The 16,078-nt window shown below is 38.6% G+C and overlaps 1 protein-coding gene across 1 annotated transcript in view; it reads left to right on the top strand.

Moving 5' to 3' along the window:
- The window catches only part of CREBRF (CREB3 regulatory factor), a 55,578-nt gene extending 41,535 nt beyond the window's left edge, over positions 1 to 14,043 (top strand). The window contains exons 5-9 of the mRNA XM_048489950.1: positions 191 to 385; positions 1,672 to 1,861; positions 2,370 to 2,443; positions 2,866 to 2,988; positions 8,416 to 14,043. Coding sequence (XP_048345907.1) covers positions 191 to 385; positions 1,672 to 1,861; positions 2,370 to 2,443; positions 2,866 to 2,988; positions 8,416 to 8,531 — 698 coding nt within the window. The 3' untranslated portion in view covers positions 8,532 to 14,043. The remainder of the gene's footprint in view (positions 1 to 190; positions 386 to 1,671; positions 1,862 to 2,369; positions 2,444 to 2,865; positions 2,989 to 8,415) is intronic.
- Positions 14,044 to 16,078: the final 2,035 nt, after the last annotated feature.

Here is a 16,078-nt window from a genome sequence, read left to right as displayed (position 1 = left end):
CTTGTAAAGTCACCCAAGTATGCCCAAATTTATTGCTTTTGTGATCACAACTGGCCAGGCTCTTTACTAGTTGGAATGACTGACAAGTTTCCTTTTTCCCATTTCCCCCTACTTTGAAGAGATTATCCTCATTTCAACTTTGTTCCTTTTCCCATGGGAGAAGTTAATCTACAACTTCATTACTTTTTAGGATATGAAAATGACTCTGTAGAGGACTTGAAAGAAATGACTGCAATATCTTGTCGGAAAAGAGGCAAACGACGATATTTCTGGGAGTATAGTGAGCAACTGACACCATCACAGCAGGAGAGAATGTTGAGGCCATCTGAGTGGAATCGGGACACATTACCAAGTAACATGTATCAGAAGAATGGACTACATCACGGTAAATGTAATTTCCAGCCAATCTGTTTTCCAGATTGTGTCCCACAGCAATGAAGAAGGCAACCTGCTTTCCCCTTGGAGAGATAAGGAGGCATTGATGAATGTGGTTTGTGAAGATTAATTGATGATTTTTCTATATTTCTTGGGTTTTGGTGATTATGCAAACTATAGACAAGATGAACTACAGTCGATATGTATCAGTCCTTTTTCCTGACTATCCAACTTGCATCCACAGCACTCCTGTTCTGGATAATCAGACATGACTGATATATAAGTATGTGTTTAAGAAGCCTTAGGTTTCTAGTTGGCTTTATGATATCAGATCATGAGCCAGCTGACAATAGGTCTACCTCAATGATATTTTTGGTTGACTATGGGTATTGTACTCAATCTTTGCATAACCTTGTCTAAGAGGCAGATTCCTTATTTATAGATTTTGAAAATTATCTTCCAACTATAGCCAGCTGTCCCTCCTGACAGAGCTCATGTAGGTGGCTAACTAATTATCTAAACTTCAAACACAGTACCAAGTTACCTATACTCAGATATTTGGTCATTGACCGAAAATAAAGCCTCCTCCTCCTCCTCCTCCTCCTCCTCCTCCTCCTTCTACTTCTTCTACTACTACTTCTACTACTTCTTCTTCTTTTTCTTCTCCTTCTCCTTCTCCTCCTCCTCCTCCTCCTCCTCCTTTTTCTTCTTCTCCTTCTTTTTCTTCTCCTTCTTCTCCTTCTTCTTCTTCTTTCTTATTGCTTCTTGCTACTTATCTTAAAGAATTTTTTTTGAAATAGGGTTATTTGTTGGCTCTACTCAATATGCCACATCTTTGAACTACATCTTCACTTCTCTCATTAGCTGGACATTTTTGCCATTCTCAAATGTTTCTCCCATATGGATCATAATACCTACTATAGCTGCTGATATTAATTATATTGTTTTTAATTTAGCAGAGGACATCGTAGTCTGTAGTTTCTTTTTTTTTTGTGACCTCTCTGTTCTTCGTTTGACATGTCCCAGTTTTTAACTCAGGGGACATGGACAGCTCTGATTCTGGCTTGCAGAAGTGTCTTCAATGGTCTTTATAAATGACACTCTGTCATTTCTCCTTAGCGCTCAGGATCATTGCTAATAAAGCTCTCTGAAGTCTGCAAAAGCTTCCCAGTTGCATTACATCATATACTGTGCTAGAAAATTAACAGGAAAGAACCAAAAGAGGCTATGTTTAAAAAGTAGTCCTAGGATTTGAATGGAGCTTCAGATAACATGTTTTGGTATGCATTTAAATAGGGAAATACGCTGTTAAGAAGTCACGAAGGACTGATGTAGAAGACTTGACTCCCAACCCTAAAAAACTGCTACAAATTGGGAATGAACTGAGGAAACTGAATAAAGTTATCAGTGACTTGACACCAGTCAGCGAACTTCCCTTAACAGCTAGACCAAGGTCAAGGAAAGAAAAAAACAAGTTAGCCTCCAGGTAATTATTTTTTCATTTATTTTACACACTGGCTGTAAAAGTATGCTCTATACAAGTAAGAATCTCTCTTCCATTAGCATTTTCAGGCTGGTAGCTTAGAAGAAACAACACCAGCTACTTTATATAATAACATAGAGAGCTTGTTCTTATACCTGGAAATATGCAATATGTGAAACTGGTCCCCCCCCCCCCCCCAATATGACAAACATTTGATTGGATTCTGCAGAAAGCTGACAGATCTCCAACTATGATACAGGCCGAAATCTTTTAATTGCACTGCTTAGTGAATTTCTGAACATTGCAATACATTGTAGAACTAATGTTGCCATGAATGTCTGTACAGGAACAGGATAGTTCCTTCAGTGAAGGAATAGTGGTTTCACTCAGAGTTGTGAATAGTAGACCATAGAATTTAAAACTTAGTTGCACTGATAACTGCTACAATACAGACCTCATGCATGCTCTTACATGAGTAGGTAATTTTTTTCAATGCTTTACAATATTACAGGGCCTGCCGACTAAAAAAGAAAGCCCAGTATGAAGCCAACAAAGTGAAACTGTGGGGTCTCAACACAGAATATGGTAAGCAGTATATTAAAAATACAAATATGGGTCAACTAGTGTGTGTGCCATTCCTTAAATAGCCACTGGTGGATTGAGTCAGTTTATCAGAGCTTGAAATTCAGCAGTTTGCTATAGTGATGGGTTGTACTAGACTAGACAGTCAAGATTTGCAAGAATGACTTGAGCCTATGAGTTTGCAAGCCAACAATCTAAATCCATGGTTGGTTGGTTTCTTTGTACATAAAGCAACGTTATGGTGCTTATAAGTCAAAATGAAACTTTACGGAGCTAATTGTGTTTTGGGCCCCTCTCTGAGAGGAAAGCTGGGTATAAATAGCTCATTATTGTAGGCGTGGCGCATACACTTAGGGAGATGTATTCTTTCCTCCTAAAAGGTTGCAGCGTGGGAGGCTCATGCTGTCACTTTCCTTCTTCTGCAGATAACTTGTTGTTTGTGATCAATTCAATCAAGCAAGAAATTGTGAATAGGGTGCAGAGTCCTAAAGATGACAGAGGAACCAATATGGGACAGAAGTTTGATGTGCTTAGTAAAGATACTTTAGGTAAGTGAGTATCAAATGCAGTGTTTGATGGAAGAAGCTGGGGAAGGGAGCAGATGAAAGAAGCTGCTGCCTGCAAGTCTCAGAAAGTCAGTAATGAGAGCTTGGGGATCCATGTAGACAGCAAGCCAAGCGACACAGGAGGCGATGTGGGTGAGAGGAAAGCCAGGAAGATGGACAGTTTTCCCATACTTTCTATCCTCAATGCAGCCTTTCACACTGTATACCATATATACTTGTGTATAAGCTGACCCGTGTATAAGCCGAAGCACCTAATTTTATTACCAAAACCTGGGAAAACTTATTGACTTGTGTATAAGTCGAGGGTGGGAAGCCAGGAGGCAGAGGGAGCTCCTTATTTGGGCAGTGACTCCCCCTGATGTCACTGCCGAAATAAGGAGCTCCCTCTGCCTCCCAGCTGAGTTTGAGAAAGCCCAGCCGGCAGGCAGAGGGAGCTCCTTATTTGGGCAGTGACATCAGGGGGAGTCCCTGCCCAAATACGGAGCTGCCTGCCGGCTGGCTGGGCTTCCTCAAACTCAGCCGGGAGGCAGAGGGAGCTCCTTATTTGAGCAGTGACATTGGGGTTCCCCCTTCACCCTCCGAGGAGGGCAGCAACAAGTGGCTTGGGCAGCCACAGGGAGGTCCTCCCGGGCCACGCCTCCAGCCTTGGCAGAGGCCTGAAGAGCTGGCTGGTAATCGGTGACTCGTGTATAAGCCGAGGGGGCATTTTTCAGCCTTAAAACAGGGCTGAAAAACTCGGCTTATATGCGAGTATATACGGTAGCTTTTTTTCCATATGGATACAACCAGCCCTCATTATTGTACTTTCAGGATTCACAACTGCTTAGTGAGGAGACAGGAGAAATCAATTTTACCAATCTCTTACACTGAAGCTAAATAAAGCTCAGACCAATGCTGCTTCAGGTACTGTACTTTTAGCCCCCTTCAGTCTGCAGATGATGAAATGGAAGACAAAATGTATTGTTCTAATCCAGGGGCCCTTGACATGGTGCCCATGGGTGCTCTGGTACCTACAAGTAAGTTTAGAAAGTGTGCAAGGCTAGGTAAAGCTTTTGCCCATCAGGGCTTCTGACTGGCATTGCTTTAGCAGCAACTATCTTCACTGTATGACTGAAGATAAGCTGTTATGTAAGCAAGGAAATATTTTAAATCAATATGTTCTTTTTAAAAGGTGTCCTGGTAGGCAGAGGTTCCACCTAAAATGGTGAAGAATTACTGTTAAAGTTGTGCATAAACTCAATCCCTGACATGTAGTTTACTCCACCTCAAGTGGCAGCCATTTTGTGGTTTTGCCCCCTATGTTGTGTCAGAATTCCAAAGGTGATGTCAGGCTCAAAACGCTGAGGACCCCGATCTAATCTCACACCTGCTTTGGGGTATATTGATACCTAAAATATACCTAATGGATGCCTGTTAGCAAACAAGTGTTCCATTGCTGAATGGTTTTTATAGTCAGCAACCTTTTCCTGCTGCTGCATCCAGCCTTGTAGTTTTCACCTTGACTTCAGTGCATATTCATCTTTTTTCTCTCCAGCACTTTGAAGTCTTTGTACATGGTTCATGAATTAATCTTTTCTCTGCCCTGAAGTTTTCCCAAGGCTAAGAATACCCTGATTGATGCTGGGACAGTGGGTTTTCAGTTGAAACATAGTATTGCAAATTATCTGACCTCTTGTGAAATCTCTGATACCATGCTTTGATTAATAGAGCCCAAAATTAGCACTGAGTCTTTGTTGCCGCATGGTAACAGCAGAGCCTTTCCAGTTGGGTTCATGCAGGAATGTGCAACTCTTACTAACTTGTTGCACACTGGCCAATTAGATTTTCTCAGCAAGAATGACTGTTATCCTGGAAATTCAGGTTCCAGGATTCAGTAGGCCAAATGGAATTTCTGAGTAAAAGATAATCTTCTCTCAATCAAATAAACCCATCATAGCTGTGATTAATGAATGGAGTGTTACATCAACATAGCAGCACCTGTTGCATCCATAATTACCAGTATCAATATTGTTCGTCCTTTTCTGTCTAAAAAGAACTAGCAGTACATTTTTACTTTGTTTTTAAGCATAAAATTACAGAGAAACACCAGCAAGGTTATTGTCAAGAAGTTCCTCTAAGCTGGGGGAAGATGGTGCTTCAGCTGGTTTGAGCTCTTTACTGAAAGGGCAATTTGCTGGCATAGGAGCAGATGGGGCTTGACTCCAGCCTCTCCAGGGACTCTGGGGACCTTCAGTTTGACAGTTGAATTAGTTGGGGATTGGGACTAGACCCACTAATTCTGGATACATTCAGGATCGGTATGTGTGTGCTAGCATCTCGGCTTTCATAAGCACCCCCCCCCCACACACACACACACAACTCTTTCTGTGGTTTCATTTTTTCCGTGGGTTTTTTTCTATTATTTTAAGTTCTTTTTAAATTTTTGGTCTTCTTTTAAGATCTGTCTACTCTTTTTTTTCTTAAATATTTTTTTCATTTTTGTAATTTGCTGTGGAAAAAAATTAAAAATTATATGGAAAAAAAGACAAGGGGAACTCCATGGTTGCCAGAACTCTAGCCCTGACCCAAAGTTGGGAACCAGAGCCTATCTCCAGGCCTGTAAAGTACCAAGTTTTTATCACCTTTCTTTGCAGTGCTACTGAAGTTTAATGACCTGTTTGGTTGTTATCTCCCTTCCCCCCAAACTTACTAGGTCTACCTTTTCTAGCATGGCAGCCTATGAGACAGTATACCCAGACAAATCCAGCATTATAGCTATTGGCTGTGCTGCACATTATGGTTACCACGCAGGAATGGGAAGTTGTACTGTTGGTGATAAATTAAAGCTAGCAGTAATGACCCACTAAGACATTTTAATCTTCATCCAATGGTCTGAAAATGCCTTGAACTAGAAGGAGTAGTTGGTTTTTATACCCTGTTTTTCTCTATGGTAGAAAGTCTCAGAGCAGCTTATAATCACCTTCCCTTCCTCTCCCCATAACAGGCACCTTGTGAGGTAGGCGGGGCTGAGGCTGTTTCCGCACAGCCCAATAACAGCGCCCTAGGGATGGTAAAAACACCGTCCCTGGGGTGCCGTTCACACAGCAGGTGCTGCTGCATTGCAGCAGCGCCATGCTCGTGCCGCTAAGCGGTGCAAAAACGCCGCTTTTGAACCTCACTCGGGGAGCGAGGTTTTTCAAAAGCGGTGTCTTCCACTCGCTATCTTGCGAACAGCAGCAGGTGGAAGGCGACGTTTTCCCCCGCCAGCCCCAAACGCCTCCTTACCTCCTCCTGGCTTCCATCGCTCTGTGGAGGCCAGGGGACACACCTCCTGGCCTCCATCCCTGCAGCCATCACTCTGGCCATAGGGGCATGTCAAATATGGACCGAAAAATCACGTGACGCACGTTTGCTGCACAGTGGCTTATGTATATTACAAATATAATTTACAGTGTATAACCATACATAAAATGCAATTGCTATTAACAAATCTTTACTTTCATTACAGATATCTCCGATGGGAGAACTTCAGTAACACCGATGCAGCCAAACATCCTCCTTCAATGTTGTCAACACATTCACCTCAATAAAGGCTTGTGACTTTATTTGTTGTCTCCTTTCATACGAATTATACTTCAAGTCAGTGACTGAATAATTGTCTTTGAGTTCATGAATTATTTTCTTCCAGGTGTAAACACAATCACCACTTTCATGAATGGATACAGTATTACCATAACTGCATCTCCCTCCAGAGTAACGTTAGGCAGGCTGGTTAAAGGAGCCATGCATCCACATCGGAATAAACATTGCAGAAGCTACACGTGTTTGTTAGCTTTTCGATTGCCTTCATCAGTGCTCCATTCCTTAAAAATATTAGTAGTGACTTAAGATAATTCCATGTTCATTGTATCCATTCATGAAAGTGGTGATTTTGTTTACACCTAGAAGAAAATAATTCATGAACTCAAAGACAATTATTCAGTCACCGACTTGTATAATACGTATGAAAGGAGACAACAAATAAAGTCATAAGCCTTTATAACATTGAAGGAGGATGTTTGGCTGCATCGGTGTTACTGAAGTTCTCCCATCGGAGGTATCTGTAATGAAAGTAAAGATTTGTTAATAACAATTGCATTTTATGTATGGTTATACACTGTAAATTATATTTGTAATATACATAAGCCCCTGTGCAGCAAACGTGCGTCACGTGATTTTTCGGTCCGTATTTGGCTAGCTGTCAGGCATAGTTACTCCATTCATAGGGTCATGTCCCCTGGCCTCCACAGAGCGATGGAAGCCAGGGGAAGTAAGGAGTCATTTGTGGGGCTGCGCAGCCATGCGGAGCCTGCTCTGTCAGCTGCTCCGCCAGCGGGGCCATTCATGTGAACGATCCCGGGGCTTGCATTGGCATGAACCATGCAGCCCCGCTGCTCTGGCTGTGTGGAAACAGCCTGAGAGAGTTCTGAGAGAACTGTGGCCAGGGTCACCCAGCAGGCTTCATGTGGAGGATTGGGGAATCCAATCTGGTCCTTTAACTTAAAAGTCTGCTGTTTATGTGAAGGGTGTGGGGAATCAAATCCAGTTCTTAAGATCAGAGTCTGCTGCTCTTAACCACTACACCTTGCTGGCTTAAAAAATGATTGTAGTTAGTGTATTTTGTTAAATCCTTCACCTTTTAAAAAGTTTTTAATAGATAGAAATTAACAAAACAGAAAAAAAGAAACTGGAATCAAATCATAGCTATAGTTAGTTCTAAAGACTAAGAGACAAAACCAAATTTATAGACGTCAAAAAGAATTACTAATTACTAATGATGGTTATTCTTAATATAAATTCTAATAATCCAAAACATATTAAAAAAACCCAGAATGCCTTCTATTATTACTTTCTAATTTTTTTCACAAAATAAAAGTTGTATTAACAGTAATGGCTGTGATTACTGTTTTACAAAATAAAAGTTGTAAAATCAGTAATGGCTTGATTTAATATATTCTTATGTTCAGATGAGAACTTCTCAGTATGCATTCTTTTTACATTTTGCCTAATCCTCTTTGGCAGTATTGCTGCCTGTCTAAATATTACATATAGAGTCTCTTTTGTTATTAGTTCAGCTTCCTGATCTTTTACTTTAGCGAAATGTGTATGTATAGTGTCTACTAGTCCTGTTCACCTACTTGATAAACATATGGGGTCTCACATAATCTTTGGTGGGCCAGGCTAGTCTAATGCTGGGAAAATTGACTCCTAAGGTTGTAGAACATGGGATTCCAACCTGTCATCAGTTCCAAATTTGGTGAAGCTGCTGAATACCAAGGGATCTAGAAACTATTTGGTATGCACTGACAAATCTTGACTAGTTTGGTTGGGGATGACAGAACCTAATATCTTAGTAACATATTAAAGATGCACCTTTGCTGATTCTTTCAGGACCACCTGTAGCTGGGCAAACATCTGAATTTGTGAACCAGGTTTTAGAGAAAACAGCGGAAGGAGATCCTACAGGGGGCCTCGTAGGGCTTCGAATACCTACATCAAAAGTTTAGCAGACATTAGTTTATCCATTTTCATTTGTCAGAACTCTGCCTGTGTCATGTACTACATTGTAAATTAATTCTGGTCTGCATGTGAGTTCAGCATCATTTAAAATACAGTTTAAGTTGAATCATTTTTTCCTTTTTAGAACAATGTAGTAAAATGTGTGATATAAAATGCTTAATGGCATGATATAAAAATGCTTAATGGCATTTTGGAGCATAAACCTTGTAGTTTTAAGTCTGCTTCTGGCATAAATGTGGTGGCTACATATTCATTTTAAAATTAAGTTTATCTAGGACCAGATTATATAACTTACGTAGGAGCAGTACATGATTTTGCAAATAAAATTCCTGCAAAATGCCAAACATTATGATAGGTTTATGCTCTAACTAAAATAAAAACGTAAACTCTCATTAAGGGTTTTGTTTTTAGAATTATTGCTCTTTTGTTCTAAATCAAACAGTAAGTTTTCTTTGCAACCATAACTTGTACATAGCACACCTGGCAATAAAGCTAGTGTGCCATATAAAAAATATAATTTTCTGAGCTTGATACGGTATTTAAATGTCTGTGCAAGTAAGAAAAAAATGTATACTCTTTGTGCCTTGTATTAAGGGGAGGTTGGGTGGGTGGGGAGAAATATAACTATAAGCTGGTAAAAGACTTTTGTATAATGAGAAACCCTTGTGGGGGACAAGATGTATAGATGGTCTCATGGGTTTTAATGTATTTGTTCCAGCTCTTACAAATTTTTGAATGTATATAGGAATATGTTGAAAATGTAGATATGCCACAGAGTCTATGTATTGTATAAAAGATGGCTCTAGAATACTCAATTTCGGTACTTGGCCGGAAGAAAACAAATACTTGCACATTAATGCGATTGTTTATTTTTGTACCAAAGACAAATGCAACTGATATGGCGAACTGCCAGTTTAAGTAAAGTTTTGCACAGCTTACATGATACTGTACTGAATGTATAAAAAGAAAAAATATTAAAGGTCAGGGTTAGGGATCTTACTGAACTGTGAATTTCTCTCTCTCTGGGTCCAATTATCTACAGAAGGAGCATTCATACATAACTATTATTTTGCTGTTCCTCTAGTTTGCTTCATAGTAGAGAAGTTGGCCATCTAGAAGTCTGTAAATCCTTTTTTTCTGCATTTACAGTAGAAAATTTTAATATATTTGGATTTTAGTAAGCTATTGGTAAAATATATTTGAACTTTGAGAATTTAAAAAAAGTTTAGCTTGTAGTATACTTCCAAACAACCAAAATAAGAATTATTTTTATTGTGATGTGTATATATGTAAAGAGAGAAGAGCTACCAATATTGAATTCCTTAGTTGCCACTTTTCCAGTTGTTGTATTATTGTGCATGTGATGTTTCCAAGGATTAACACAGGCTAAAAAAAGAATTTATAGATTTTATATTTTTGTACAGATATTTCAACTAGCTTCTTCAAACTTCTACGTGACAATGTTAACTCAGTAGTTTCTATCAGTGGAGAAATACAAACGTGCGTGCAATTCCGCTCACAAGAGTCTGCTTTGTTAGTCAGTGTTAAAGAACCAATGAAAAGCTTTACCTCTTAATGAGAGAATAATTTATGTGAAGACAAAATCATTCTCTGGTTTCATGAATGCCTTTCTTCCCCTTTATTTTATAGACTACATAACACTGTTTTATGAAGAATACCAAATAAGTCTTTTGTTGCTCTAAGCAAATGCAAAAAGCTCATGAAGGTTTTTCCCCTATCCTTTAAATACGTTTTGTTGTGCAGTTCCTTGCATCTAAATGAGAGCTGGGAATCTCTGTGTTGCTGTGTGAAAACAGTGCATTTTACCTTAAAAAGAAAAGTTGAAATATTGGGAAAAAGCCAATACACCACTACAGAGTTGTAGCACCAGAAGCCTTTTCTCCCATATTCACCTCTCTGCTTCATATTGTTGTCTTACCCTTTAAAAAACCTACATGCAACAACCCTAAAACGTATCCAAAATACTGATGAAACTTCAGCAGAAATGTCATGACAGATCATAAATCTTTTTCAAATGCAATTGAAGGAACTGCAAGCCTGAAATTGTGCTGGCATATCAAAGATTTATCTGGCAACGCTTGGGTTGGAGACCTATGTCTTCTTACATCCATCTATCCTGGCACGTTTTAGCAGAGTTCAGTTTGACTGAACAGCGTTTAAATGTTGAGAGTCCAACACTCAGTCAGGATTTGGCTGCCACACATACTGACAGACAGCAAGAGCTTAGGCTTCTCAGAGCTGATTCTGCGGCTTTTTTTGTTGTGCATGTCTGAAAACCAGAATATGATTTTGATCTAGCATTGAATAAAAAAGACTTTGAATCTTTTTAGTGGATTCCATACCCTTGCATTTCAGTGTTTTCTATGTATTAAGTTATAGTCAAAAAGCTTTTAAATAGTTAAGCTTTTTAATGGTGACACTTTATTTTGTATCTATTTATATATGTATATCTTAGAAAAGCACTTTGTTTAAAAAAGAAAAAAAAGATATTGCATTTTATATGATTCCTGCCATTTGCTGCTAACTCTGGGCTGGTCAGAATGCTGCAGCGATACTTGATCTAAATAAAACCTGGCAGTAAAATGTAGAGTAAAGTTAAGACCTTTGGTGGTTTAACTTTATTGTAAAGATGACATAGGCAAGCTGTGCAGCTTTACATTTTAACCAGGGGACTCTGTGGCATTTAAACCGTCTAGAAATGGTTGTACTTTTAATGCCAGTAACAATCTGCTTCCTCTAGTGTCATTAAATATATGTTTGGTGTATACTCATCACAAAGATTTTTAAAAACCAAATGTTCATGTTTTTGTTTGGGAAATTGTGGCATGCATTTTTGGATGATTATCTTTAGAGGAGTTCTCTAAAGGTTTTTGGTGTTCATACATGGTATGTGGATCTTATTGAAGTCTTGGGTCACTTTCTGAGTGTAGGCATCGTGACTATTCTAATGTCATCCAAAAGCAATTATACACTTTATTTTTTAAAAAAATTCTAAACCTCTCTCATACACTGGATTCTTTGGAATTTTTCCATGTTAAGGCATGCTTTTACTAAAAATTTCTTGGTCAAATTGAGTGCCACACTTCTATTTTTGAATCGATATGAGAAACGGCTTATTCTGTACCATGTATGGTTCTTGTCCTTTACACATTTTCTCCATTGACAGATTATGATGTGGCTTTATATTGTGCCTTACTTGTATATTAGAAATAAGTTTATTTTCATTCCCCAGGACTCCTTAAACCCTTGAATCCTTTTGGAAGCAAAGGACAATAAAAGTATCATGAAGGAACTTCAAATACATTTGATTTAACATTGTATTGATAGTTTGTACTGGCATAGGGTGACCACTTTTTCAGTTTTGAACGATAGGATTTTATAGTAATTCCACTACATCTCCTTACAAAAGCTTCTCTGCCTTTTTTGATTTTATCAAGCACCTCTTGATATTATTCACTTTCTGGGGCTCATTAGTACTAGTCTTCTTGCTGGTTAAGAACTGGCTCTTTCTACTCCAGTATCAATGCAAACAGCGACTCTAAAAGAATCGGGCACAGATCTAATTAAGTTCACTAGTTTGGTCAGTGATTTCTTTCTAAACTCAAACTGAGGTCTAGTGGGAAAATTTCTGTAAGATTAAAGGTCGTCTTAAATAATCTTAAAGCAACAGACATTTCTCAAATACCGTACTGTTTGGGTTTCATTTCAAAGTCTATATTCTGATGTTTGCCTTCATTAATAAATCTGCTTGTTTATTCACAAATGTCAATAACTGATGTATTGTTTCTCTTTAAGTCTTTTAAATACGGCTAGCTTTCAAAATGGTAAAAGCCTCCTACCTGTTTTTGATGGGTTATATTATATCTTGCCTTCAGAAAAAAAAAATAGCATAGCCAGTCTATTTCTTGACTTATTTAGCAGTCTTCCTAGAATTCTGTTGAGGCACCTTTAAAGTATATAATACAGACAGTCAGGCTCTGAGACCTGAACTTCACATCTGTAATCATGATTTTAGCTGTAGCTGTCAAATCATGTAGTTTAGTATGCCACCAAATGGAAGCCTATATTTTGAATAGCTGAAATCTGCACAGAAGTGCAGTTCTCTTTTTATTTTTTTACCTGAGGGATTGTGCAAAGTACATTTCAATCAGTTACTAATACAATGGCTGATTCTTTCCTTTTTTATTATTGCATTTAAGGGCATTACCATGTTGAGAGCGCAACACTTAAAATATTTCCAATATAAATGGGATGCTTTGTCAACATCACGGAAATGGCACTTTAGCATATACTTCCTTCACAGCATTCTAAGCTTGATTGGATTTTGTACTGATATGTGTGCTTTATGGTCTGTCTTATTTTTCCCCTGTTGGTCTAATGTGGTAGAAAGGTGTTTGCGCAATGTTATGCTTAGCCTGTTAAGACATTCATGAACTTCCACAAGAGCATATTGATCATGCACTTTTCCTCCCTGATCTTCAACAACAGCATCTTAGAAGCAAGACTTGTTTGATCTTAATTTACTTCCATGTGAGACATTTAGGATTCGTAGCCTTAGTCTGTCTTCAACTAAAACCAGAACTAACAAATACAGTTCTGTTATGGAATTAGACCAGTAGTTCTAATTTAACATTGTCTTTAGGAAGCCAGCTGATGTGGACCATGAAGGCTCTTGTAGGCCATAGCTGATTTAATTTTGGCTTTTAATCTTAAGCAGACATGCCATGCCTTTTATAATGTAAAGTTTTAACTAGATGTCTACTGCTACTAGACATTTACTTAGTATCAGCCACATCCAGATATAAAAGACTTGAAAGAAATGGGATATTCTGAATTGGTTAGGCTTTAAGAATAACTTCATTCCCAGTGGTATTCTGTGGATTGAAGAATTGAAAACCAGCCTGTGATTCTGCAATATATTTCACAAATGGAGTTTTTGACCAATTGTCCTGCTTTTTATTGGGAATAAACTCATATTTGAGATTAAAAACTCTAAGGCTACCATCCTAAACATGCATAACTGAAGTATGTTATCCTGCAGTCATTGGGACTGGCTTCTAAGTGAACAGGTTGAGGATTGGGGTATAAGGCTGATAGCATATGCAAGCACAGAAAAGTTTTTGAAAGGCAAAAAAAGTATTTAACAAATATGGTCACCTTCCTATGCTTGGAATCATGTTTGTAATGCTATTAATGTTCTGTAGTCCATTTCCAACTGGAGCTCAGACAAATGTACTGAAGGTCTTGTCTCTGTTTAGAAAATTTACCCTGTTAAAAAGCATGATCTGTTTGAAACTTTTATAATGTTTTAATGTTGTGTAATTTTTTTTCTTTTTTTTAAAAAAAGAGGCACAATAAAAACATTGATTTGTTTACTCTGTCACCCTTGAGCCCGAGCACTTCCATTCAAATACAAACTCATCAATGTATGCAACATCCTTTGTAATTGAAAATAAATTGTGAAGAGAAGTTCTGACATTCTGATGCCTTCTGTGTGTTTTGTCTGTGGTACATAACTGGAAATGCAGCTACCATGAAGATCCCCTTTAGTAGCAGTAACAATTTTTGTACACATATATATAGAAATGTAGCAGTAGCCACAGCATAAGAAATACTGTTCCTGTTGAATCCCTTTCCCAGTCACTGGATGCAAGCAAACTGTTGGTTTCAGTTTTATACTTAGCATATATGAAAATCAAATCTACAGGAACAGTACTTGCCAAACGCTGATCTATTTGCTCTTACTGAACTGATCTCTTTGTGGGCTTTCTTTAAAAAAGTGGGAGAGCTGAAAATATAGATTTCATTTACACTATTTTAACCGAGTGAGGGATGGACAATAGGTTCTGCCTTGGAAAATTTATAATTAGTTTTGCTACTAGACTTAAAATATGTGCCTAGTATCAAGAGCTGTAGCAAGTGCTATTTTTTTAATCCTGTAGCTATTTCATGCCTTTTCCCATTTATAGTTGACAAAAGGGGGTCCACATCTCTTGTCCTGGAAGGATTAGCATCCTGCAAATGCTTCTACATGTTGAATTTTAATTTTTCATGAGCAATTAACAGAAATAACCAGCAACAGTTTTCTAGAGTGCATTGTATTTGTTCACACAACAGGCTTTATTGATAGTAAGGATATATAGCAGCAAATTGTTAAGGAGGCAATACATTGGAGTTTTCCATAGAAGAATCACACACTAGGATGACAAGCCCATGGATGAAAAGAAGTACATTATATGACCCTTTATCCTCTCCCACCTGATACTTCAGTCAATTAAAGTTTACTGAATCTTAGGTCCTGAGTGGTCAATGAAAGTAGTTAAATTATTCACTAATTTTGGAACAGTCGTTTTGAAACATTCTGTCCCATTGAAAGTTGAGTCCATTGAAAATTAAACCAAGAAAACCACTGCCTTGGCAACATCGATTCTAGTGTACTCTGCCCAGAGATCTGCCCATTTTGTAGCTTCCCTTAAGAAATGCAGTTTCCTCACATTAAACATTACTTTATTACACATAATATATTTGCTCTTATACCCTTGTATTATTGTTTATGTTGGCAGAGGTACATGTAACGAAGATAACAAGTATTTTTTTCAAGTCACAACAGTGCTTCTTAGGGGAAAATAAGGTTATAATATCTGCCCTAGCCTCCTCCTGTAGAAGTACAAAGGCTATATAGTAGGGTGCACCAGTGATCCATTATAAACTAGCACGAAAACCCATTTTAAATTAAAATAAAATTGGCTCTAGACAGGGCCTCTCCTCAAGGAGTGTGCCCCCACAGCAGCCTCTGCTCCAGCCCCAGCCGGACTTACCTGAGGCCACTGCTCCTCGTCCTTGCCAGGTGGGTTCTGATTTGTGTGTGTGTGGGGGGATGGTGGGTAGGGAATAGGGAGACATGTACCATGACTGACAGGAGAGTGGCTTGTTGCCATTGCCCTGCTGGCCCCAGTGGGAGCCCCTGTGCCAGGGCTGCAATAGCACCATGGCTGCACTGGCACCCCTAGGTTGCACTTCAGTGCCATCAAGTAACTCATGACAACCCTATGAATTAATGACCTCCAAAACATCCTATTAATAGCCTTTCTCAGGTCTTTCTTATAAACTGAGGGTCATGGCATCCTTGACTGAGTCAACCATCTCATGTTGGATCTTCCTCTATTTCTGCTGCCTTCAACTTTTCCTATATTTATTGTCTTTTCCAGTGACTCTTGTTTTCTCACAAAGAGACAAAAGTATGATAGCCTCAGTTTAGCTGTTTTAGCTTCTAGGGACAGTTGAAGTTTGATTTGATCTAGAACCCACTTCTTAGCTGTCCATAGTATTCATAAAACTCTCCTCCAATACCACACTTTCTTCCTGTCAGCTTTCATCACTGCCCAACTTTCACACACCTACATAGTAATAGGGAATACTGTGGCATGAATTATCTCGGTCACGAGTGACTCATCCTTACAATACTGAATTTTTTTTGTAGCCACCATTTCCATTCCCTGAATATTTCTGACCA

This window comes from Sphaerodactylus townsendi, linkage group LG03, assembly GCF_021028975.2.
Source record: "Sphaerodactylus townsendi isolate TG3544 linkage group LG03, MPM_Stown_v2.3, whole genome shotgun sequence".
Lineage (NCBI taxonomy): Eukaryota > Metazoa > Chordata > Lepidosauria > Squamata > Sphaerodactylidae > Sphaerodactylus > Sphaerodactylus townsendi.
The sequence above is the reverse complement of the archived record's forward strand: the minus strand, read 5'-3'. Positions and strand labels throughout refer to the sequence as shown.